The sequence below is a fragment of the Antechinus flavipes genome, chromosome 6, assembly GCF_016432865.1.
Source record: "Antechinus flavipes isolate AdamAnt ecotype Samford, QLD, Australia chromosome 6, AdamAnt_v2, whole genome shotgun sequence".
Lineage (NCBI taxonomy): Eukaryota > Metazoa > Chordata > Mammalia > Dasyuromorphia > Dasyuridae > Antechinus > Antechinus flavipes.
In genome coordinates, this window is record NC_067403.1 from 61318443 (window position 1) to 61346141 (window position 27699).

General features: G+C 32.4%; 1 protein-coding gene across 1 annotated transcript; it reads left to right on the plus strand.

The window, feature by feature from the left end:
- The first annotated feature begins 5081 nt into the window (after window positions 1-5081).
- Window positions 5082-20209, plus strand: LOC127541393 (ubiquitin-protein ligase E3A-like). The gene is given in 3 exon segments (XM_051966677.1): window positions 5082-5140; window positions 18198-18825; window positions 18827-20209. Coding segments are annotated over 3 exon segments (1419 nt in total). The 3' UTR covers window positions 19559-20209.
- The last annotated feature ends 7490 nt before the right edge of the window (window positions 20210-27699 follow it).

Consider the following 27699-nt stretch of genomic DNA (forward strand, 5'->3'; position numbering starts at 1 on the left):
AAATATGAAAAACAAGAGTCGATGTTGAAAAATGACCCGTGCATATGTTTTAAAAATAAAAATGAAGAAAGAAAGAAAGAAAGAAAGAAAGAAAGAAAGAAAGAAAGAAAGAAAGAAAGAAAGAAAGAAAAAGAAAAAAAAAAGAAAGAAAGAAATAAGAAAGCAGACCTTCATAAGCAAAAGTGGTAACTTTGAAGTTTATTACTGGAAAGTCCAAATAAGGACCTTTAATGGTATCCACATGCATTTATGTATTCACCATTTGTGTGTGTGTGTTTCTCTCGGTGTCTCAATGTTTCTTTCTTTCTATCTGTCTCTATGTATCTCTCCCCTCCCTCTTAATTCAGATTAGATTTTTTGCTAGAGGGATTGTTTGATAACTTTTTATTATTATTGATCCCAAATGGAGCTAAACAAGTCTTTTTTTTTTTTTTGATATATAGGAGCTTCCTGATATTCAGGCAACTCAACAATTGATCAAATGTGGAATTAGCTGATTCTATCAGCTAATGTCTGATAATTGGCTTATTTTTAAACCTAAATTGACCTTGTTCTATTCTCTAGGACTTAGAGGAAAACTGACCTAAGAAAGAGACCAGGAAAGCTTTTAGATCACAGGTTTCAGTGAAATGATTTTCTTTGAAGGACTGTGCTGTCTCAATACACAGACCAGTGAGAATTAAAAAGCACCTTAGATCTCAGAATTAAGTCTGTTGTTTGATAAAATTACTTAACATCAGTACAGTAGCCTGAAAATAGCAATGATGCAACTTTGTCCATCTGAAGAGGAGAAAGACTCAGCTGAAGATGGCAGACATTACAGACCATTCTATAAAAACACTAAGGACATTGAAACTTCAGTCAAAAGTAGCTATTTTTTTTTTCTTCTTCCCTCCCTGCTGAGTAACAGGGGTTTTTCTTCTTGTGTACCTCACTGCTAGGTTTCAATAAATTTGTGCTAACTCTGATTCAGAATATTTGTACATATCAGTGGAAAATTATGACCTAGATTAATGGGTGGAGTTAAATATTATGATTATTATCACTTAGGTTTCTTTAAGTAAATATTCCATGATTAAGAATTGATGATATCTAAATGAAAAATCCACTAGTGGGGGCTCAGTTACTACATTTTGAGTAACAACAGATTTATATCCCTCCCTATAGAAGTAATACCCATTACACTGAAATTGAGTTATAACCACATACTAATTGTTGGACTCAGTGTGGGTTGAGTAAGTGAATCATCCCTATTTCAAAGATGTTAAAGACTGTCAATAATAGGCAAGTCCCACACTTATATAAAGTGATGAATATCACTTGAAAGTAAACCAAGAAAATATTTAATATAATGAATATAAATGAAATCAACAAGAACAGTTCTGAATAAATAAAATAACCAAAAGACAGATTTTTAAATTATTCAATTTTATTTTTCTATTAGTTTTTCTTTAAAAAATATGGTTTTATGTATGTGCAAGAATGCTTGTGGCAGCCCTCTTTGTAGTGGCCAGAAACTGGAAACTGAGTGGATGCCCATCAATTGGAGAATGACTGAATAAACTGTGGTAATGAATGTTATGGAATATTATTGTTCTGTAAGAAATGACCAACAGGATGATTCAGAAAGTCCTGGAGAGACTTACATAAATTGATTCTGAGGACCAGGAGATCATTATATACTTCAACAATAATACTATATGATGATCAATTCTGATGGACATGGCCATCTTCAACAATGAGATGAACCAAATCAGTTTCAATAGAGCAGTAATGAATTGAACCAGCTCCACCCAGTCAAAAAAAAAAAAAAAAACTCTGGGAGATGACTATGAACCACTACATAGAAGTCCCAATCCCTCTATTTTTGTCTGACTGAATTTTTTATTTCCTTCACAGGTTAATTGTACAGTATTTCAAAGTCTGATTCTTTTTGTACGGCAAAATAACTGTTTGCTCATGTATACTAATATTGTATTTAATTTATACTTTAACATATTTAACATGTATTGGTCAGCCTGCCATCTGGGGGAGAGGGTGGGGAGAAGGAGGGGAAAAATTCAAACAAAAGGTTTGGCAATTGTCGATACTGTAAAATTAACCATGCATACAACTTGTAAATAAAAAGCTATAATAAAAAAATAAAAGTAGGGTTCTAGATATGTCTGTGACAGAGGTAAAAATATTAACATAAATCATTAGAATATATAAATATTATATGTGTATTATAAATTGAAATAAAATTTACATCTACAAAGGAGAAAGATATAGCATAATTTTGGTGTGAAAACTATTCATTGGGGAGTAAGCATTTAATTTTTTGGTATAAGTAGTTCCCACTTTAGAAAGCCCTTTACTCATGAAGATTTGAATTTACTCTTGAATACAGTCTTGAGAAGTTATATGGAGACACAGAGTGAAAAAATGACTTGGTCTTTGTCTCTAGGCTACATGTCTCCTAGGTCAGAATTAAAGCCAATGTATCTAACTCTTAGACACTTAGTATTTCATACAGACTCTGATTGTAATACAAAAATGACGATTGCATTATTATAGCACAGGATATTTGTATATCATAATCACATTTTTAAATATGTATGAAGGCAAGTTTCCTTTTTCTAATTTTAACCTTCTGATGTTTACTTATGATCCCTATATTCATTTCAATTGTTCATGAATGGTTGAGATTTAATTGATTCCTTAGTGAACTATGTGACTTTAAGGCTCAGATAAGTTTGCGAAAGCTTTCAAATACTCATTTTATAGAAGTTTACAATACTTTCACTAGTCCAAGGGCTATGGACTAAATCTGCACTATTTAAAAGTCTAGCTTCTGAGCTTGTCATCTGTGAATAGATAGCTACAACACCTTTACCTATTCAATCTTCACAACAAAAATACATTCTCAGCAACATTCTTTTCTTCAGGAAAATCACATGACACCAGTGCCATCCTCAAATGCTTCCGACCCTTCCAGGCAGAGGTAGTCTATTTGGCAGGAAATCAATTTACGTTCCCATGTACTGAAAAAAAAAAAGCAATGTGTGAGGCAGATCCAGGTGGAGAAGAGCATCACCTTATTTGTAAGATAAATCATAAGATATTGTTACACTGAATGGACAAGAAAGCCTAAGAAAAGAATAGAACAGAAGATTGCCTTCTAAAGGCAACAAAGTCGACTGATGGGAAGAGTACTGTTTGAATAGAGTGATATTCAGAGATAGTATAACACTGCTGCTTCACTCTGAGACACTCTAATGAGCCAAAGCTCAATTTTTATTATAGACTTTCTTGAAGACTGAAATCAATGTGAGACTGGTGTAACAAAGTCTTCCCATTGTCCTGTTCAACTCAAAGAATTCTCCTCTTGTGGCCTGTTAAAAAAAAAAAAGGGAAGAAAGAAATAAAGAAAACACACTTCCTTTTGCTACCTGATGAATATAAGGGAATAAATGAGGCCATCATTGCCCCTGTTCACCTCCCCTTCTTCATTTCTTAAAGATGTCTCACTCCTTTAGATATCTGATGTTGCTCACATGGTAAATAACTGTAAAGAACCTTGTGCATCACAAATTGCATAGAAATCAGTCTTTAATTTTTCTTTCTCATGAATATGAAAAAATACAGCTATTTTTACAGAACCTTTTCATGGAAGATCGCTCTAAAAAAACACAGAAGAAATGAACATCTAAATTTCATTATGGTTTGAGATGTTCGGATACTCTTTCTTACTAGGCAAGTATGATTTTATTATATCAATTTAATAATTTTTAAATCACCATATATCATCTGATGTGAAAGTATTCTTTACACATTCAAACTTACTATTGGCTGTGAAAATTTGTAATTTTTAAACAGGCAACTTTTAGCTCATTTTTCAAGTACTATACAAATTTGTAATAGGAATTGTAATAGGAAGGAAAGATATGTTAAATGTACTTTTTTGGGTTTCAATTTCAGAGATTTATGTAATTACCCCATACTAATTCAAGTTTTCTCATAAATCACAATATGGTTTATGAATGTGATGTTATTCAATATCTTTACTTCTCATCAAATTCAACTATATTTGATAAAATATTGATATTTGAAGTTCACTAAATTAATTAGCAATTAATCCTAATTGTCCAATATCTTCATGAAATAATAAGCACCATTAATTCCTTTCTTCAAATAATAAACCACTAATATACTTTAATATCAATAATCAAGACCACAGGTAATGTTTAAATAAATGTGTTATAGAGTTGTTAAGGGAAAAAATTCACAATTATATTTAGTGTTATATCAATTATACTTTAAAAGATTATATGTCATAAAATAACATATCAGTGTTGTTTCCTGCCATCTCTATCCTGTACCTAGTATATTGTAGGTTGATGGAGGAAGTAGAAAACTAGTTATCTTTAAGGTACTTGGATTAGCTGCTCAAGAAGACACTAAGCTTCATGATTCTAGGATTTGCATTATAAATTACATGTATATCCTGTATAGAATCTACTATAATCCTGAACATTGTCTTAGTAATTATTTTTGAATTAAAGATGTGAATTAAAATAAAAGACAATATCCTAGTCAAAGATTTATTTTTAAAAAGTCTCCATATTTATTAAGTGCCCATTATTCATCAGACACTGTACTAAGTGTTAGGGATACAAAAAAAAAAAAAAAAAAAGAAAGAAAGAAAGACAAATCTACATACAGTCTGAATTGAAAATAATTAACAGGGGAGGAATTGGAAGTAGAAATGTAAAGAAAACTTCTGGTAGAAGTTGAGATTTCAGATGGGAATTGAAAGAATTCAGGAGAAGGATTGTGAAGTCAATTTTGGACATGTTGAGTTTAGGATCTTTATGGGATATTCGATTAGACATTCCTAATAGGTAGTTAGAGAAGTGAAACTGAAAGTCACCAGATTCATTGAGGTTGCTTATATATATTAGAAATTTCACTTCATATTAGAGATTATATAATCAAAATCTGAGAACTGATGAGATCACCAACTGAAAAACGACAGAATAGGAAGAAAAAAAGGGCCTAAAAAGGAGCTCTGGAGGATATCAACAGTTAGAAAATTTGACATGGCAGAAAATCCAGCAAAAAAGATTGAGAAAGAAGAACAGAATAGGCAGGAGACAGGGTAAGAAAAATATCACAAAAATCTAGAAAGAAAAGTGAGAAGATGAATAATGACAAAGTTGTTGAAGGCTGCAGGAAGGTCAAGTAGGATGAAGATTGAGGAAAAGGCTATTAAAATTAGCAATGAACAGATTGACAATGATTTTATAGAGAGCAGTGTGAAATAAATGATGAGGTCAGAAGCCAGGCTGTATTGAGTAAAGAAAATTTGATCCCTATGGAAATTCCTCAATTTTATTAGCCATAAAAATAAAAATAACTGTCAGATGCTAAGTATGAAGTGAAAAAATTTTCAAAAATGTGAGAGTCATGGGCAAGTCTGAAGGGGGTAGGAAAGCATCTCAGAAATAAGAACTTGAAGATAATTGGGAGACCGAAGAGGTTAAAGGGGCCAGTTTTCTATACAAGAGGATGGAATGAAATCATTTATGAAAGTCAAGGAAATTTTCATGGCAAAGTAAAGAGCCACCTCATTATGTGAGAAAAGATTGAATGAAAAAAGAGTGGCAAAGTATAGGTGATATAATGTAAGGGGAAATGGAAAAGAGGAAACTCCTGGTGAATGTCCTTGCTTTTGTTTCTTTATTTTATTTTTTTAAAGTAAATTACGAGGCAAGGTTCTCAGCTGAGATGATGAGAAAAGGAAAAGCCATGAGACAGAGTAAAGATGAAAAGATTTTTAAAAAACTGTTCTAGCAAGTGGGATACTAATACATAGGGTGGGATAAAAATAGAAGCTAGGGTCCTGACATTCCTAACTGTGATACTCTGGTCAAGTCACTTCAACCTCATTTCCTGATCCATCAATTATAGATTATAATAGCAACTATATCTCAGGAATATATCAAAGATCCAATGAGATAGTATGTTGCATGTGTGGTGGTATATCAAGGTCAAGGATAATGAGTTGTATCGAACCCTATAATTTTAGAACAATGCTATCTAATATATAAAATAAAATATTTAAGATTACCAAAAAACATTTATATTGAAAACTCTGTGTGTGTGTGTGTGTGTGTGTGTGTGTGTGTGTGTGTGTGTGTTATTAATTTAAGTTTCTGGCACCGGTCAAAATGATTTATATTTGAAAATATATATTTTTAAATTTTTATTTTTGATTACTTGTTATTTCCATGTGACCAACTCATTTTACCATATTTTCACAATGATTATCAGATTGTCATTGAGCAGGGCCAATTATAACACATACACTTTTTTTTTATGATTTTGATTTTTAATAAGAGACATCTTGTTGTAAAGGAGTCTATAAGGCAATCTGTAATTCAATCAAATCAAATCATATATTTGACTTCTGGATAATCTTTCATAATAATCAAATATGCAAATTGGATTGTCTCTAAGTTTTCAAGTTTCTGTGTATAATAATGAAGTTATCCCATTGCTTTAGTGATTGATGCATGATAACACTGATTATTCATATGAAATTCAAAAAAAATTTTTAATACCATATCTAAAAGTTATCTTTGGCTACAACTGAGATATAAGAAACACAAATTTTTGATATATATTTTTGCATAAAAGGAAAGTGCTATTTTCCCAACTACACAGATGAAAGGCAAAACTCTTTTCTTCTAAAGAGTCAGTAAGTAACTATATTTTCCAATATCATGGAAAAGTCTAAGCAATATGCCATTGCATTTTGATAATCATTAATGTCCTTATAACCTTTTATCAGTCTACCCAATATGTAATTTCATAAAAGATTAATTAGTGGTAGATTTTTTTTTGTTATTAAAAGATATTATATTAATTGAGGCCTAAACCATTTTTGAATCACGGTTTCTAATAACATGCTGAGAGACCATTTAGTTTTGTCAGCCTATACTACCAGAATCATCTGGATATTCAAAATTTATACTTATTTTTTAAAATCCTTTTTTTTATGTTAAATGAAAACAAATAGGAAAAAGCCAATTTTAATATGTGTTCCAATGTGACTGATGACTGTATTGCAAGTTTACTAAATCAAAATATACCCTTTCATACTCAAAAGAAGTAAAAATAAATGGCATTAAAGGGAAATGCTTTGCTTGAAAATAGAAGTTAATGAAAATGATGAATCAAAAGGTAAGTGTCTTGAGGGATGAAAGAAGCCCAACATAACTTCTAGACCTGATAGCTTAGGGCTAAACTATGTAGTATATATCAGATGATAGAAAATGACAGCATATTCTGGTGAAAACAGAAAAATAAACAAATAAAAATTCCTTTAAAAGCATTTTTCTTTAAAATTTAGCCACACCAGCCCTCTTTGTAGTGGCCAGAAACTGGAAACTGAGTAGATGTCCATCAATTGGAGAATGGCTGAATAAATTGTGATATATGAATATTATGGGATATTATTGTTCGGTAAGAAATGACCAGCAGGATGATTTCAGAAAGGCTTGGAGAGGCTTATATGAACTGATGCTGAGTGAAATGAGCAGGACCAGGAGATCATTATATACTTCAACAAAAATACTATATGATGATCAATTCTGATGGACCTGGCCATCTTCAGCAATGAGATGAACTAAATCAGTTCCAATGGAGCAGTAATGAACTGAACCAGCTACACCCTGTGAAAGAACTTTGGGAGATGACTAAGAACCATTACATTGAATTCCCAATCTCTATATTTTTGCCTGCTGGCATTTTGGATTTCCTACACAGGCTAATTATACAATATTTCAGAGTCTGATTCTTTTTTATACAGCAAAATAGCAGTTTGGTCATGTATACTTATTTTGTATTTAATTTATACTTTAATATATTTAACATCTATTGGTCATCCTGCCATCTAGGGGAGGGGGTAGGGGAAGGGAAGGGAAAAACTGGAACAAAAGGTTTAGCAATTGTCAATACTGTAAAATTACCCACGCATATAACTTGTAAATAAAAAGCTATTAAAAAATAAAATTTAGCCACACTCTTCTATTTGCATACTTTTTTTTTTTTTTTGCAGATCAAAAAAATGATTGCCAATTATTATAAACTGCTCTGTAGATAAAAGATTAAATCGTGGATACTAAGGAAATCAACAAAATATTATTTCAAAATAAATTTAGTACATTAAAATAAAATTCCAGGAACCTAGATAGATGTACTTGGAGTCAAGAGGATCTAAGGTCAAATCCAGCTTCAGATATTTACCATTTTATAGCAGTGTGGTCCTGGGCAAATCACATAACCCCAAATGCCTCGCTAAATAAATAAATGGTAATCATTAAAAAAAAATAAAATATGAAACTTTCACTATAAAAAACCATGATTTCAAAGCTGAATTCCATGTGATTTATAAATTCTCATAATTCCTCTGTAATTGTTTGTTTATGGAAAAATACATTAAAGATAGCTTAAGTCCAAGACCTCATTGAACTAAGAGAAATGCGATATTGTAAAATTGCAAGGATTTTTCCTAAGCAGGTGAAAAATATTTTAATGATCACTTTAATTTTAATTAGATTTTTAAAAATCAAAAGCATCATTTTTTCTTTATCTCATCTACTTTCAACACACGCTGAAAGAATAAAATCAAACAAAATTTTTTGTGATTTTCTTAACATATATGATAAGTGAAACAAAATAAGTTTTTACTTTGTTCATGACAAAAATAAGCATCATATTCTGTATATTTATTTAATTAACTAATAATTAGGAGGAGGGTAGCATTCTTTAACATTATTCTTTTAAAAATTGAGAAGATTTTTATGAATCGATTCAGAGTGAAATAAACAGAATCAAAAGAGTAATAACTTTTAGTAAGAAGGAAAAACAAATTTATGAAGAGACTGTAAATATTCATTCATAACTCAATGAAAAGAATTAACAAAAAGCTACAAATGACCTTAACATATATTGTTATCTCTTCCACATTGTAGCAGTTAAGGATTTGGCACCCCTATGATCTGAAAAATCTGCATAAAAATTTCTGTCCCTCCTTTTGTGTCAGGAAAGTATGTTGTTTTTTTGTTTTTTTTTTTTTCTTTCTATGGGGTTTTTACAATATCTTATTATAAAACTGGGTTAAATATTCAGTCATAGGGTATATGTTGTCTGCTGTCTTTTATGTGTCATCTACAGCTTTCACAAAATTTCCCAAAAATTCCTATTTAATTTCAGATACCTACTTGTAATATATTTAAATTGTGATTGGGAAAATCACAACATGGAAGGAATAACTTTATTGTTTGAGGTATGATTTCTCCCACTTAATATAAATTTATTTTTTTTCCAATTATATGTTTTTTTAAAGGGGGAAAAGTAGAGATTTAAGAATTAAATCACTGGGATAATGCATGTGAAAGGTATTCCCCATTTTGTGGGGGCTAAGAGTAGGAGTAGAGATCTAAATTCAATTAACACATTTTAACAAAATGATTCCTATATTTTTCAAAAAGGGTAAGATTTATGAAAAAGAATTAGGAAAATGTTACTTGTACAAATTTTACTATATTTTAAATTTTAACCTTAAAATATATGTTTCTTCCCACGTAAATGAGGGATAAATTGAATCAAAAGCATTGCTTGGCACATAAGTATTTAATAAATGATATTTCACTCAAATTTGAAAGTAAATTTTTATATTCTCACCCTGATTCATGAATATTCATGAATCAGATGAAGACAATAGCACGATAACATCTTTAACATTTTTGTGATTTTTTTTATTATTATAGCTTTTTATTTACAAGATATATGCATAGGTAATTTTTCAGCATTTACAATTGCAAAATCTTTATTTCCAACTTTTTCCCTCCTTCGCTCCACCCCTTCCCTCAGATGGCAGGCTGACCAATACATGTTAAATATTTTAATGTATATGTTAAATACAATATATGTATACATGTCCAAACAGTTAATTTGCTGTATAAAAAGAGTCGGACTTTGAAATAGTATACAATTAGCCTGTGAAAGAAATCAAAAATGCAGGGGGACAAAAACAGAGGGATTGGGATTTCTATGTAGTGGTTCATAGTCATCTCCCAGAGTTCTTTCCCTGGGTGTAGCTGGTTCAGTTCATTACTGCTCTATTAGAACTGATTTAATTCATCTCATTGTTGAAGAGGGCCACGTCCATCAGAATTGATCATCATATAGTATTGTTGTTAAAGAATATAGTGATAAAGATGTAGCGTTCATTTCACTCAGCATCATTTCATGTAAGTCTCCCCAGGCCTTTCTGAAATCATCCTGATGGTATTTTCTTACAGAGCAATAATATTCCATAACATTCATATACCACAATTTATTGAGCCATTCTCCAATTGATGGGGATCCACTCAGTTTTCAATATCTGGCCACTAAAAAGAAGGCTGCCACAAACATTCTTGCACATACAGGTCCATTTCCCTTCTTTAAAATTGCTTTGAGATATAAGTTACACAGATGTGTCAAAGGGTATGCACAGTTTGATAACTTTTTGATCAAAGTTCCAAATTGCTCTCCAGAATGACTGGATGTATTCATAATTCAACCAACAATGTATCAATGTTCCAGTTTTCCCACATGCCCTCCAACATTGTGCATTATCTTTCCCTGTCATGCTATCTAATCTGACAGGTATGTAGTGGTATGTCAGAGTTGTCTTAATTTGCATTTCTATGATTAATAATGACTTGGAGCATTTTTTCATATGGCTAGAAATAGTTTCAATTTCTTCATCTGAGAATTGTATGTTCATATCCTTTGACCATTTATCAATTGAAGAATGGCTTGATTTCTTACAGAGTCAATTCTCTATATATTTAGGAAATGAGATTATTATCAGAACCTTAGATTTTAAAAATGTTTTTCCCATTTATTGCTTCCCTTCTAATCTTGTCTGCATTTGTTTTGTTTGTACAAAAACTTTTCAATTTGATATGATCAAAATTTTCTCTTTTGTGATCAATAATGATATCGTGTTCTGCTTTGGTTATAAATTCCTTCCTCTTCCACATGTCTGAGAGGTAAACTATCCTATACTCTTCCAATTTATTTATAATCTCATTCTTTATTCCTAGGTCATGAACAAATTTTGACGTTTTCTTGGCATATGGTGTTAAGTGTTGGTCAATGCCTAGTTTCTGCCATACTAATTTCCAATTTTCCCAGCAATTTTTGTCAAACAGTGAGTTCTTATCCAAAAAGCTGGGGTCTTTGGGTTTGTCAAACACTAGATTATTAAAGTTATTGATTGTTTTGTCCTTTGAACCTAACCTATTCCACTGTTCAATTAGTCTATTTCTTAGCCAATACCAAATTGTTTTGGTAACTGCTGCTTTATAATATAATTTTAGACCTGGTACAGCTAGGCCACCTTCATTTGATTTTTTTTTTTTTCATTAATTCCCTTGAAATTCTTGACCTTTTGTTTTTCCATATGAACTTTGTTGTTATTTTTTCTAAGTCATTAAAATAGTTTTTTGGGAGTCTGTTTGGTATAGTGCTAAATAAATAGATTAATTTAGGCAGTATTTTCATTTTTGTTATATTTGCTCGCCCAATTGAAGAACATTTAAAGTTTTTCTAATTGGTTAGATCTGACTTTATTTGTGTGAAAAGGGTTTTGTAGTTTTGCTCATATAGTCTCTAATTTTCCCTTGGCAAATTGATTCCTAAATATTTTATACTGTCAGTAGGTACTTTAAATGGAATTTCTCTTTGTAATTCTAAATGTTGGATTTTGTTAGTGATACATAAGAATGCTGATGAATTATGTGGGTTTATTTTGTATCCTGCAACTTTGCTAAAGATGTGGATTCTTTCTAATAGCTTTTGAGTAGAATCTCTGGTGTTCTATAAGTATTCCATCTTGTCATCAACAAAGAGTGATAATTTGATGTCCTCATTAATTACTCTAATTCCTTTAATCTCTTTCTCAGCTCTTATTGCCAAGACTAGCATTTCTAATACAATATTGAGTAGTGATAGTGGGCAACCTTGTTTCACTCCTGATCTTATTGGGAATGGTTCCAGTTTATCCCCATAACATATGGTGCTTACTGATGGTTTTAAATAGATGCTACTGATTATTTTAAGGAAAAGTCCATTTATTCCTAAACTGACAAGTGTTTTTAGTAGGAATGGATGTTGGATTTTTCACATGTGTTTTCTGCATCTATTGAGATGATGATGTGTTTTTGCTCATTTGGTTATTAATATGATCAATTATAGTAATAGTTTTACTAATGTTGAATCAGCCCTGCATTCCTGATATAAGTCCTAATTGATCATAGTGTATTTTCCTGGGGATGATTTTCTGTAGCTCTTTTTTTTTTTTTTTTTTTTTTTTTTGCTAATCTTACTTAAGGTTTTAGCATCAACATTTATTAGGGAGATTGGTCTATAATTTTCTTTTTCTGTTTTCAACCTACCTAGTTTAAGTATCAATACCATGTCTGTGTCATAAAAGGAATTTGGTAGGACTCCTTCTTTCCCTATTTTTTCAAATAGTTTATATAGTATTAGGGCTAATTGTTCTTTAAATGTTTGGTAGAATTCACATGTAAATCTATCTGGTCCTAGGAATTTTTTTGGGGGGAGAAGTGACTGATAACTTGTTCTATTTCTTTTTCTGAAATGGGACTATTTAAGCCATTTATTTCCCCCTCTGAAAAACTGGAATCCTTCCCAGTAAGATCTGGAGTGAAGCAAGGTTGCCCTCTATCACCATTATTATTCAATATCATATTAGAAACACTAGCCTCTGCAATAAGAGTCGAAAAAGAGATTAAAGGAATTAGAGTAGGCAATGAGGAAACCAAACTATCCCTCTTTGCAGATGATATGATGTTATACCTAAGAGAACCTCAGAGATTCTACTAAAAAGATATTAGAAATAATTCACAATTTTAGCAAAGTAGCTGGATACAAAATAAATCCCCATAAATCCTCAGCATTTTTATACATCACCAACAAAATCCAACAGCAAGAGAAACAAAGATAAATTCCATTCAGAATAACTGTTGATACCATAAAATATTTGGGAATCTATCTACCAAAGGAAACTCAGGAATTATATGAACAAAATTACAAAAAAGTTTCCACACAAATAAAGTCAGACTTAAATAATTGGAAAAATATTAAGTGCTCTTGGATAGACCGAGCAAATATAATAAAAATGACAATACTCCCTAAACTAATCTATTTATTTAGTGCTATACCAATCAGACTTCCAAGAAAATATTTTAATGATCTAGAAAAAATAACAACAAAATTCATATGGAACAATAAAATGTCGAGAATTTCAAGGGAATTAATGAAAAAAAAAATCAAATGAAGGTGGCCTAGCTGTACCTGATCTAAAATTATATTATAAAGCAGCAGTCACCAAAACCCTTTGGTATTGGCTAAGAAATAGATTAGTTGATCAGTGGAAAAGGTTAGGTTCACAAGACAGAATAGTCACCTATAGCTATCTAGTGTTTGACAAACCCAAAGATCCTAACTTTTGGGATAAGAATTCATTATTCGATAAAAACTGCTGGGATAACTGGAAATTAGTATGGCAGAAATTAGGCATGGACCCTCACTTAACACCATATACCAAGATAAGATTGAAATGGGTCCATGACTTAGGCATAAAGAACTAGAATAAATTGGAGGAACATAGGATAGTTTATCTCTCAGACTTCTGGAGGAGAAAGAAATTTGTGACCAAAAATGAACTAGAGACTATTACTGATCACAAAATAGAAAATTTTGATTATATCAAATTAAAAAGCCTTTGTACAAACAAAACTAATGCAAACAAGATTAGAAGGGAAGCAACAAACTGGGAAAACATCTTCACAGTTAAAGGTTCTGATAAAGGCCTCATTTCCAAAATATATAGAGAACTGACTCAAATTTATAAGAAATCAAGCCATTCTCCAATTGATAAATGGTCAAAGGATATGAACAGACAATTTTCAGAGGATGAAATTGAAACTATTACCACTCATATGAAAGAGTGTTCCAAATCATTATTGATCAGAGAAATGCAAATTAAGACAACTCTGAGATACCACTATACACCTGTCAGATTGGCTAAGATGACAGGAAAAAAAAAATGATGAATGTTGGAGGGGATAAGGGAAAACTGGGACACTGATGCATTGTTGGTGTAACTGAACAAATTCAACCATTCTGGAGAGCAATCTGGAATTATGCCCAAAAAGTTACCAAATTGTGCATACCCTTTGATCCAGCAGTGTTTCTATTGGGCTTATATCCCAAAGAAATACTAAAGAAGGGAAAGGGACCTGTATGTGCTAAAATTTTTGTGGCAGCCCTGTTTGTAGTGGCTAGAAACTGGAAATTGAATGAATGTCCATCAATTGGAGAATGGCTGGGTAAATTGTGGTATATGAATGTTATGGAATATTATTGTTCTGTAAGAAATGACCAACAGGATGAATACAGAGAGGCTTGGAGAGACTTACATGAACTGATGCTAAGTGAAATGAGCAGAACCAGGAGATCACTTTACACTTTGACAACGATATTGTATGAAGTTGTATTCTGATGGAAGTGGATTTCTTTAACAAAGACTCAATTTCAATTGATAAATGATGGACAGAAGCAGTTACACCCAAAGAAAGAACACTGGGAAACGAATGTGAACTATTTGCATTTTTATTTTTCTTTCCGAGTTGTTTTTTACCTTCTGAATCCAATTCTCCCCGTGCAACAAGAGAACTGCTCGGTTCTGCACACCTATATTGTATCTAGGATATACTGCAACATATTTAACATCTATAGGACTGCTTGCCATCTAGGGGAGGGGTTGGAGGGAGAGGGGAAAAATCGGAACAGAAGCGAGTGCAAGGGATAATGTAAAAAAAAAATTACCCTGGCATGGATTCTGTCAATATAAAGTTATTATAAAATAAAATAAAATATTAAAAATAAATTAAAAAAAATTATTTCCCCCTCTGTTAATCTGGGAAACCTATGTTTTGGGGGGTAGTCATCCATTTCACTTAGGTTATCAAATTTATTAGCATAAAGTTGGGCAAAGTGACTTTTTATTATTGCTCCAATTTCCTCTTCATTGATGGAAAGTTCTCCCTTTTCATTTTTAAGACTAACAATTTGATTTTCCTCTTTCCTTTTTCTAATCAGATTTACCAAAGGTTTCTCTCTTTTATTGGTTTTTTTCATAAAACCAACTCTGAATTTTATTTATTAATTCAATAGTTCTTTTTTTTTACTTTAATATTATTAATTTCTTCTTTGAATTTTAGAATTTCAAGTTTAGTAGTTGATGGGGGGTTTTTAATTTGCTCTTTTTCTAGCTTTTTAAGTTGCAAGCCCAATTTATTTATCTTCTCTTTCTCTCTTTTATTCAAGTAAGCCTGTAAAGATATAAATTTTCCCCTTATGTGCTTTGGCTGTATCCCATAAATTTTGGTATGATGTCTCATTAATTTTATTATCTTAAGTGAAATTATTAATTGCGTCTATAATTTGCTGTTTCACCCAATCATTCTTTAAGATGAGATTATTTAGTTTCCAATTACTTTTTGGTCTATTTACCCTTAACTTTTTGTTGAATGTAGTTTTTATTGAATTGTGATCTGAAAAGAAAGCATTTACTATTTCTGCTTTCCTGCATTTAATTTTGAGGTCTTTATATCCTAATATATGGTCAATTTTTGTATAGGTTCCATGAACTGCTGAGAAGAAAGTATACTCCTTTCTGTCACCATTCAGTTTTCTCCAAAGATCTATCATATATAATTTTTCTAACATTCTATTCACCTCTTTAATTTTTTTCTTATTTGTTTTGTGGCTTGATTTATGTAATTCTAAGAGTGCAAGATTGAGATCTCCCACTATTATAGTTTTGCTGTCTATTTCTTCTTTCAACTCTCTTTACTTTTCCTTTAGGAAGTTAGATGCTATAGCATTTGGTACATATGTGTTTAATATTGATATTGCTTCATTGTCTATAGTACCCTTTAGCAAGATATAGTTTCCTTCCTTATCTTTTTAATGAGATTTATTTTTGCTTTTGCTTGATCTGAGATAAGGATAGCTATCCCTCCTTTTTTTACTTCACCTGAAGCATAATCAATTCTGCTCTAGCCTTTTATCTTTTTTCTGTATTTATCTCCCTGCTTTAAATGTGTTTCCTGTAAACAACATATTGTAGGATTCTGACTTTTGATCCAATCTGCTATCTGCCTCTGCTTTATGGGAGAATTCATCCCATTCATATTTATGGCTACAATTACTAATTCTGTATTTCCTGCCATCATAATATCCCCAGATTATGCTTTTCTTTTTCTTACACCTCTCTTATCCTCTCCCCTAGTGTTAAACTTATGGATCCCACGTGCATCACAGAGCTCTCCCTCTTTAGGATCCATCCCTCTTCCCTTTGAGTTCCTTCCCCTTTCTTGTACCCTTCCCTTATTGCTCTTTTTCCTTTTCCCTTTTCCTCTCCCACTTTTTAATGATGTCTGAGAAGATTCTCTGTGAAAAAAATATGTCAATTATTTTCTCTTTGAGCCAACTCTGATGAGAGTAAGATTCACACAATGTTCCTCCCCCTCTCTAAGTTCTCTCAGATATGATAGGTTTCCTTTGCCTCATCGTGGGATGTAGTTTCCCTCTTTTAACTCTCCTTTTCCCTTTTTCTGACACTATCCTCTTTCCATTTCTACTTCCCATTTTTATGTTATACCAGTAAAATCAAATTATACATGTGATCTTTACATATATCCACAACAGAAATACAGTTCTCAAGAGTTCCTTTTACCTTTTTCTGCATCTCTTGAGTCCTATTGTTGGAGATCAAATTTTTTGTTTAAGTCTGTTTTTTTTCTTAGAAACAAATGGAATTCCTCTGTTTTATTAAATGTCCATCTTCTTCCATGGAAGAAAATGCTCAGCTTAGTTGGGTAGTTTATTCTTTTCTGCATTCCAAGTTCTTTTGCCTTTTGGAATATCAGATTCCAGGCCCTTTGATCCTTTAATGTTGAGGCAGCCAGATTTTGAGTGATCCTTATTGTGACACCTCAGCATTTGAATTATTTTTTTCCTGGCTTCTTGTAATATTTTTTCCTTTGTCTGATAGTTCTGAAATTTGGCCACAATAATCCTCAGAGTTTTTATGTTATTTTATTTTATTTATTTTATTTTAGGGTCTTTTTCAGAAGATGTTTGATGAATTCTTTCAATGCCTATTTTACCTTCTGGTTCTATTACTTCTGGGCAGTTTTCTTTGATGATTTCCTGTAAAACAGTATCTAAGCTCTTTTTTTCATCATAATTATCAGGAAGTCCAATGATCCTCAGGTTATCTCTCCTGTATCTATTTTCCAGGTCTGCTGTTTTTCCAAGTAAATATTTGATGTTGTTTTCCTTCCTAATCTTTCATTTTTTTTTTTTTTTCATTTTCCTTGACTGATTCTTGATGTCTCAATGAATCAGTCGTTTCTATTTGTTTAGTTCTGATTTTAGTGAGTTATTTTCTTCATTAGCTTTTTTATTTTATTTTATTTTTTACTTCTTTTTGTATATATCCAATTGAGTTTTTCAATGAGTTATTTTGCTTTATGGAATTATTATTTTTTTTTCCATTTCACTAATTTTTTTTTTAGTGAGTTATTTTCTTTGTCCACTTCACAGATCCTACTTTCTTGGGAATTCTTTATCTTTTCTAATTCACAAATTTTGTTTCCCTGCACTTCTTGGGAGTTTTTGTTTTCCTTTTCCAATTCACATTTCAGGAAGTTGTTGCTCTCTTGCATAGCTTCTCTTTCCTTTCCCCATTTTTCTTCTATTTCTCTTTTAAGGTTTTTAATAGTCTCTTCTAGGAGAGACTTTTGTGTTGGGGACCAACAATTATCTAGATATTGTCTGCTATTAGTCTCGTCAGTGTTGAAAACCTACTCTCTTTCTGTATAGAAGTTATTAATTGTCCTTTTGATTTTTTACTCATTTTTTTAAAAGCCTGAAGAGTCTGCCTTCAGGAACAGGAGGTTACTAGCTTCCTCTGCAGAATAGGAATAGATGTATGGACAGGTATCTGTCCTGCCAACCTGCTACAAAGAGCAGCGAGGGATGTGAGTGTTCTGGGAAAGTATTCCCCACCCACTAGAAACTGAACTTGGTGTTAAAACTATAGACTGCAGAAAACCACTTATCCCTTTTGAAGAGTTTATTAATGAACCACTGAATGATGTTCTAGAAATGGACAAAGATTACACTTTTTTCAAGGTCGAAACAGAAAACAAATTCTCTTTTATGACTTGTCCCTTTATATTGAATGCTGTCACCAAGAACCTGGGATTGTATTATGATAATAGAATCCACATGTACAGTGAACAATGCATAACTGTACTCTACAGCTTAGTTCAAGGACAATAGTTGGATCCATATTTAAGACTCAAAGTCAGACATGATCATATCATAGATGATGCACTTGTCCGGCTAGAGATGATTGCCGTGGAGAATCCTGCAGACTCGAAGAAGCAATTATATGTGGAATTTGAAGGAGAACAAGGAGTTGATGAAGGAGGTGTTTCCAAAGAATTTTTTCAGCTAGTTGTGGAAGAAATCTTCAATCCAGATATTGGTATGTTCACATATGATGAATCTACAAAACTGTTTTGGTTTAATCCATCCTCTTTTGAAACTGAGGATCAGTTTACCCTGATTGGCATAGTACTGGGTCTGGCTATTTACAATAACTGTATACTGGATGTGCATTTTTCCCATGGTTGTCTACAGGAAACTAATGGGGAAAAAAGGAACTTTCCATGATCTGACAGACTCTCACCCAGTTCTCTATCAGAATTTAAAAGATTTGCTGGAGTATGAGGGAAGTGTGGAAGATGACATGATGATCACTTTTCAAATATCTCAGACAGATCTCTTTGGTAATCCAATGATGTATGATCTAAAGGAAAATGGCGATAAGATTCCCATTACAAATGAAAACAGGAAGGAATTTGTCAGTCTCTATGCTGACTACATTCTCAACAAGTCAGTAGAAAAGCAGTTCAAAGCCTTTCGGAGAGGTTTTCATATGGTAACCAATGAGTCTCTCTTGAAGTACTTATTCAGACCAGAGGAAATTGAATTGCTTATCTGTGGAAGTCGGAATCTAGACTTCCAAGCATTAGAAGAAACCACAGAATATGATGGTGTCTATAACAGGCACTATCTTATTATTAGAGAGTTCTGGGAAATCGTCCATTCATTTACAGATGAGCAGAAAAGACTCTTCTTGCACTTTACAACAGGTACAGACAGAGCACCCGTGGGAGGACTGGGAAAATTAAAGATGATTATAGCCAAAAATGGCCCAGACACAGAAAGGTTGCCTACATCTCACACTTGCTTTAATGTCCTTTTGCTTCCGGAATACTCCAGCAAAGAAAAACTTAAAGAAAGATTGTTGAAGGCCATCACATATGCCAAAGGATTTGGCATGCTGTAAAAAAAAATAATAATAATTAATAAATATAACAAAAGGGATAACAATTGGTGGTGATGATATCCCTATACAAAAAAGACCATAAGATAGTGAGCTACAGTAGTCATCCGTGTTTGTGCCTCCCTTCTTTCCTGGAGACATTAGGGCTGGAACAGCAGATTTCAGCTGCTTGTATGAACAAATTCTTTTTTTTTCTTTTCACGTGAAAGTGTTACATATTCTTTCACTTATATGTACAGAGAGGTTTTCCTGAATATTTATTTTAAGGGTTAAATCACTTTTGCTTGTGTTTATTACTGCTTGAAGTTGAGCCTTTTTGAGTATTTTAAAAAATACCAACAAACTGTACTTTCCCAAGGAAAAATATTGCCATCATTTGTAGCCCGTGTAATCTTCAAGTATGTGCTTTTTTTTGTCCCTGCATCTACTCAAATCAGGAACTGTACTTTTTTGAACAGTTTGCTTTTAAAACTTGAAGTCCTGGAAACAGTGTGATGCAATTACTGCTGTTCTAGCCTCCAAAGAGTTTTCTGTGCAAAATCTTGAGAATCAATAAAGATGGAAGGGAGAACTTGGAATGTTTTAACTGCAGCCCTGAGAACTTTACTTTAGTCACAGCACAACAAATTAAAAAACAAAACTCATGCCACTGTATGTTGTCTTCACGTGTCTTGCAATATACTGTTTCAGTAGCCAATCCTGTTTGTCAGTATATGAAAGGGTAGAGATTTTAGGTTGGTGGGAATTTTTTATTTTTGTTTTTCTGAGTTTGTTTTGTTTTGTTTTGAACTAAATATTTATTTGGGGGAAAGTGCATATTCAGCCAAATGATAGTGAGTCTAGTGTATTGCAAGAAAGCTAGGAAATTTGTTATATTATAGACAAAGCATGTGGAAGTGCGCTTAAAATTAAGTTTTATTAATTGCCTATTACATTGATTTTAAAATAGACAATCCAAAGTCTTTCCTACATGATGTCATCATGCTATTTAATGAATTGTTCCTTCTTATCAAGGCACATGATCAGTGTTGCAACATAATCAAAAAAGATGGCTAATATTCCTTGTTTATAGAATCTAACATTAAGCAAACCTGGAAATGAATGACACTATTGATCTTAAAGCCCATTTCTATTGTATGTCCCCAATTATTCAATATTATTTTAAAAAGCAAATGCTAAAAATTACTTTGTGTTACAGAAAATAAACAGTAGGTTTTCAACTTTGACAGTTCAAAAAAAAAGAAAAAAAAAAGAAAGAAAGCATTCCCCACTTGAAGTGGCTCAGGCTGGCCAAGCTGCAGAAGTACCCTATGAAGAACCCTGCTGTGCGGGTTAATGACCACCCTGGGGCTAGAAGCTGAGCAGTAAAAGTGTCACTATCCCAGACCAAAGCACTCAGTAGAGCTGTGGGAATTAGGGGCTGACCAGCAAATAATCCCAAAGGGACCATCAGTGTCCCTGCCCAGGGCAGCATGGTGGCATTGCAAAAGTTCTATTGCCCCAGGCTGAGCCCCCCTGTGCAGATTAGAGGCTGCCCCAGGCTGTGCCCTCCGGGCTATGCCCCCCTGCCATGCAGATTTATAACTGCCTGCAGCTGCACAGCTGTCCTGTGATCAGTGCTGAATCACTTCCAGTTTTGGATGGGTATAGCCAGATCTTGTTAGGTTCTGGCATTTTTTATAGTACCCTTTGTCTTTGGCTTTAAATTCCTTGCTGGTTTACTGCTTTATAATCAAGGCAGAGAGGTCAGCCTATGGCAGAGTCATCTTTATAACTTTTCTAGCCACAGAGGTCATCCCCATCCCTGGTGTGCTCAGGACACGTCTCTCCTATTTCCCTTTCTGTGTTGGTCTGTTCCCACCCCTCAGGACAAACCTGCTCTGGTGATCTTCCAGATTGTCTTTGACTGGTAAGTTGTTGTGCTTCTAATCTTCATGAATTTTAGCAGTCAAGCACTAATTTTGAGGCTGAATTTAATGTTGGTTGTGAGGGCATGAGAGGAGTTTAGAAAGTCACAAGTGCCTTCTCCACCATCTTGGCTCCACCTCAATTACATGTAAAGATAGTTTTCAGCAGTCACTCTTATAGTATCCTGAAACTTTTCTCTCTTTCTCTCTTACCTCCCCCTTCTCAAGATATCAAGCAATCAAATATAGATTGCTCATGTGCAATCATTTTAAACATATTAGTTCTTTCATAAAAGAAAAATCAAAACAAAAGTGATGACACACAGAAAGAAAAAAAAGTGAAAATAATATGCTTTAATGTGTCTTCAATCCCCATAGTTCTTTCTCTGGATGCAAATGACATTTTCCATCCCAAATCTATTGGAATTATCTTGGATCACTATATTGCTGAGAAGAGCCAACTTCATCATCACTGATCATCAAACAATCATGTGGTTAATATGTACAATACTTTCCTGTTCTGCAAACTTCACTCAGCATCAGTTTATATAAATCTGGAGAGGTTTAGTTGAAATACTCCTGTTCATTATTTCTTATAGCACAATAGTACTCCAAATAGCATAATGTGTTGCATGTTGCACTCCTAACTATTTCGCCCTCTGGAATATTATATTCATATACATATATACATACATATGTGTAAATATATACACACATATACACACTTTAAATCAATTTGGGGGAGAAGTCAAACTTTGCTTATCATGCTCACCATTTCCTCTTCCAATATAAAACTGTTTCTTTGTATGATCATTTTTATATGTCTTAATTTCCACAGTTATCTATTCTTTTCTGCAGTTGTGCTTGGTAGGTTTGTATTTCTAGATTTTTTTTAACCTTTTAGAATATCATACTTTTAAGCATTATGTGTTCTTTCAAATGGAAACTGCTAAATGTTGTGTGATCCTGATTGGCTCCATGATATTTAAATGCTTTCTTTCTGGTTGTTTGAATGATTTTTTTTCTTTTATCTAGGTACATTGATATATATGGTAATGATAGTCTTGGGAGTTTTCAAGATATCTTTCACATATTGGTCATTGTATTCTTTCAATTTACATTTTATATGCCAGTTATAGGATATCAAGGAAGTTGATAATGTCTAGAAATTTAGATTCTTTGATCAGAAGTTTTTCCAATGAAATATTTCATTTTCTTTTTTTTTTTTTATTGTTATGTTATTGTTTCTTGATGTCTCAAAGAGTCATTAGCTTTCATTTACCCAAATCCACTTTTATGCAAATATATTCCTCAGAAAGCTTTTGGAACTCTTTTTTTTTCAGTTTGGCTGTTCTGCTTTTTTAGATAGTTGACTTCATTACTGACATTTTGCACCTTTCTTTTCCATTTGGATGATTCTATTTTTTAAGGTTTAATTTCCTTCAGGAATTTCCAAGCTATTACTTATCTTTTTCATATTTTTCTTCCTTTATTCTTATTTCTTTGCCTACTTTTTCCTCTATCACCATTTTATTTTAGTCCTATTTTTATTTACATACTTTTTTGAGATTTTATTTATAGTTATTTTGACATCATCATTTTGAGTTTTGGGTTTTTTTTTTTTTTTTTGAGTTTGTGTTTTATTTTCTCTGTCATCCAAGCTGATTTTAATGTTCAACTTCTTTTTGTTGTTTTTTTTTCCTCATTTTTTTCTGTTCTGTCTTTTGATTTGGAATTTCATGTTAACACTTGGCTCTGCTTTCTTGGGGTGGGGAGACAAGGTTCATTTTTTTCACACTTGTATTTTCAAAGCTAATTCTGAGGATCTACAAATTTTTGTTCCTTCCAAGGTGGTGTGATTCAGAAAGAGGTATGGTCACTGCATGAGCAGCCTTAATTCCCTACAGTTATAAGAACAAGCTTTGCTCTTAGTTTAGGGGAACAGGTTTTCTGCTCCTTTGTAACTAGCTATAAGTTCTAGTGTTCCTCACTGCCCCAGAACTGAACACAGAGACATTGCTTCCTTGTGACAAACTACTCTCCATGCTGAAAATGTAATCCAGAACTGAAAATGATTTTGACAAATAGCACCAGTTCTTGTGCCCATTGACAGCTAAGGATATTCTGTAATCTTCTTCTTATGAGTTTTTCAATTCCTTCTGAGTTTCTGAACTGAGAACTCCCTATGCTTCTGATGTGGCTATCACAGTTGACTCCCAGATATAAGGATGGTGATGTTGCTGTTTGAAATCTGGTTCGGTACACTATGTATCAGGCATACAAAATGATCTGAAATGGGTCCTGATACTATAGTCTAATAGAACTGATATCCCTCTCACAGATGAAAATCAGGAGAAAACCAACAGGTAGTAAAGCTATATTAGCAGTTATTAGAAAAAGAAAGACAATTTCAAAGCAAAAGAAAACAATATATCATAATTCAGAAAAGGAAATAAAATCTGATTATGATCCCCTCTCCCCCATGTTTGGATTCTACAAGTTCCTTGCTCTGTTTTTGATCTAAACATTAGTAGACTGCCTCTGAACTTTGTGTTTATCATCCAACTGTAAAATTCCAATGACTTTTTTATGGAAGAATTATAGGCTTCTCTTTGTTCCGGCATTCTCACATTATTTCTTTGTCTTTAGGCTAGCTTAGGTATTAGAAATAAGACCCTGCTTTATTCCTGAGTTTTGAAACAGACTATTGCTGTGATTGCTGACTTCTAAATCTTCTCCTTTCTTGATATTTGTACCGGAGTCTCTTTATCCTGAATAGCATTACCATAAACATTTCCTTCTCATACATCCACAGTGTAGATCTGGGGATGCCCTGATATGCAGCTGAAATCTCCTCTTGCTTTAGGACAAGTCTTTCCTTAGAAGTTGAAGTACTTAATGTAGCACATTCCTGACGTAAACAGTCTATAATCTCTACAAATTTCCTTATTCTCAATAAGACTGAACAAAGGACTAATTATATTTCCCCCCGTATATTCCAAATCAGAATTTATTCTGGTACATTTTTTAAATATATTACAAGTTTCTGGAGAGATGCTTACTGTATTTCTGCCATCTTATTTTAACTTTATTAGATAGCTTTCAAGGATTCTATTTAAATAATTTATGCAAGGTTGTACATCATCTGTGAGTGGGAATGTGGGAAGAAAGCGAATTGTAGTAATTCTCTTATAGATGAGAATAGTCTCCATATATCAGTAAAACATCACTCTTGTCTATCATCATCACTAATACAGGAGAAAAAAGGAAGGCTAAAAGGATCATCACAGAGCATGCTTGTATTCCTCTTTGTACATGTTAAAATGTTATTAATCTTTCAAAATGTCTAAACTATTCAAATTTGGTACCACACCAAAAATGAAAAGGACTTTATTATTACTTCAATGTATTCACTAATTTCCATAATGGATATATATAAAGAAAAGAGTGGTAAGAATGCTGACTTTCATGGACACTTGGTTAATGTCACCAAAAATAGCAGCTATGTGAACATAAGCTTGTTATTTATCAATCAGAGAAATGGTTTCCAAATCAAAACAATACATTTTATACATTCACAATAAGAAAAAAAAATGTTTCTTTGTTGGTTTATGTTATATAAGGATGGGACCCTGATATTCATTTCTAGGAGAAAAATTCCTAGAATTCTCCTGGACATGATTTTTAAAAATCTAAATGTTTTTACATTACTTATAAGCTAACAGGGGCAATGAAGCAAAGTTAGTTGCTGGATTGGCATCCTTCTGAGTCATGGGATCTGAGGCTAACCTAATGTTTTCCATTCTGGGTAGTTTATCTTCCTACAGCACTTTTAAGCTAACCAAGCATTTTCTTGGGCGGGGGGGGACTAAGAAAAGCACTATTTTATGAAATGGAAATAATAACAATAAGTGTGGTATAGCAAATTAAAATAACTCTGAGGTACCATTTCATACCTCTCAGATTGGTTAAGATGACAGAAAAAGATAATGATAAATGTGGAAGGGAATGTGGAACAACTGGGACACTAATGTATTGTTGATAAAGTTGTAAACTGATCCAACCAGACTGGAGCACAATCTGGAACTCTTTCCAAAGGACTATAAAACTGTGCATACTTTTTGACCCAGCAGTGCCTGCTGTCTGTATCCCATGGAAATTACAAGAGGAAAAAGGACCCACATGTGCAAAAATGTTTGTAGCAGCTCTTTTTTGTGGAAGTCTAGAATTGAAAAAGGAGTGGGTAACCATCAATTGGGGAATGATTGAATAAGCTGTGGTACATAAACATAATGGAATATTATTGTTCTATAAAAAAATGATAAACAAGCTGATTTTAGAAAGGCCTGGAAAATTTACATGAACTGAGGCTGAGCAAAAAAAGCAGAACCAGGAATAATACATTGTATACAATAATAGCAAGAATGTGTGATGATCAACTTGAAAGACTCACATTTGTTTAGTGATCCAAAGCAAAGCCAATAGATTTTTCAGAAAATGCCATCTGTGGCCAGAAAAGGAACTGTGGAAATCTAATATAAATTAACATATGTTATGTTCACTTCTTTATTCTGTTTTTTTTTTCTTTCTCTCCCATGGTTGTTCCCTTTGCTTCTGATTTTTCTCTCCCACCATATTTCATAAAGGAAAAAAAAATCTAATATTACAAAAAAAAAAAAAAATAAAATAACCTATGCATAAACCTTTGGGAAGATACAAAAACTAAGTACTATTTTGTCATTTCAAGAAAAGGGATTATTATACCAATTCACAGATAGCTATAAAATATACTTTTCCATGCTAAGTTCATAGACACAAATCTAAGAATTATGTGAGGCTTATGGAAACAAAAATAAAGGCTTACTACAGAAGCTGGCACTCTCGATGGATTTGTATTCCAGGCACAGGGAAAAATTGAAAGCAAATACATTCAATTCTTATTTTAAAATGAAATAGTTGACAGAGTAATAAATGTTTATTTCTAATATTCTAATACATTTCAATCCAATATATTAAACAACTATTTACTTAGCATCTAGTAAATGCAAATATAGTTCCCATTCTGAAACTGTTTCCCAAATTCTTCATTATACATTGAATTCCCAGAAAGCAAGTATCCATTTCAGGTTTCTCCTACTCTATGCATGCACAGGATTAAAAAAGATGCTTCATGAGTAATCAGTGTTGGTGCAATTTTCTTCAATAAGAACCCCAAAAAATTAATTCAATATTTTACATTAACTGAGATAGTATAATAAGAAGAATAACTACAGAAACATCTCTTCCCAATCTCACAAACTCAGGATTTACTCTCAAATACACAACATATACAAAGATAAGTTGTTAAGGAGTAAAGATTCCCATGCAATAACTCCTTTCAAGAATTCCTTCTGTACATACATCTATATAGTGATGTCAACCTTACTAGAAATATGAATACTATTAAACAATGTTTGCTAGAATTTTCTAGTTTTTCAAAATTCAATGTGTTATAATTCTCTGTAAATATTATCACACTTAATATTCCTTATTTTAAAACATATTTAGATATTCCTAATAATGAAGAATGTTGGAAGTATTATAAGAAAAATAAAGGAAATAATTCAGGTCATTACCAGCTGCATTTTAAAATATCATCACAATATATTGGTTTATAGTCACAAACATATTTATTATTTTATCTTTTTATTACAAAAACTTTTTGTATAACCCTCTTACAGAAAAAAAAAAAAAAACATAATATTATTATAATTTTTCAGTAGCTAGGTGGTATAGTAGATAGAATGGTGGCCGTGAGACAAAAAAAAAAAACAAAACAAAACAAAAAAAAAAAAAAAAAAAAAAACCCTTATCTTCCAGAGTCCAAATCCAGTCTCAAATACTTTAGTCACTTAACCTTGTTTACCTCTGTTTCCTTGTCTGCAAAATCAGTTGGAAAAATGAAAAATTAACCTACTGTTTTTGCCAAAAAAAGAAAAAAAAACCTCTTAAATGAGATCACAAAAAATCAGACACAACAACTGAACAATAAATAGCAATATCATTATGGACAACACTCATTATTACTAAACATATAAATAAAATGTCATGAAAAGAATAATTTATTTTAAGAATTTAAATTTCTCAATTACTAAAGACTAGAATATTTAATTTGTCTCAGGAATTTTGAAACACTACTGTGTCATTTCTTATGATCCCTATGCAGTATCCCCTCTTCTCCCCCCGAGATTTCATAAT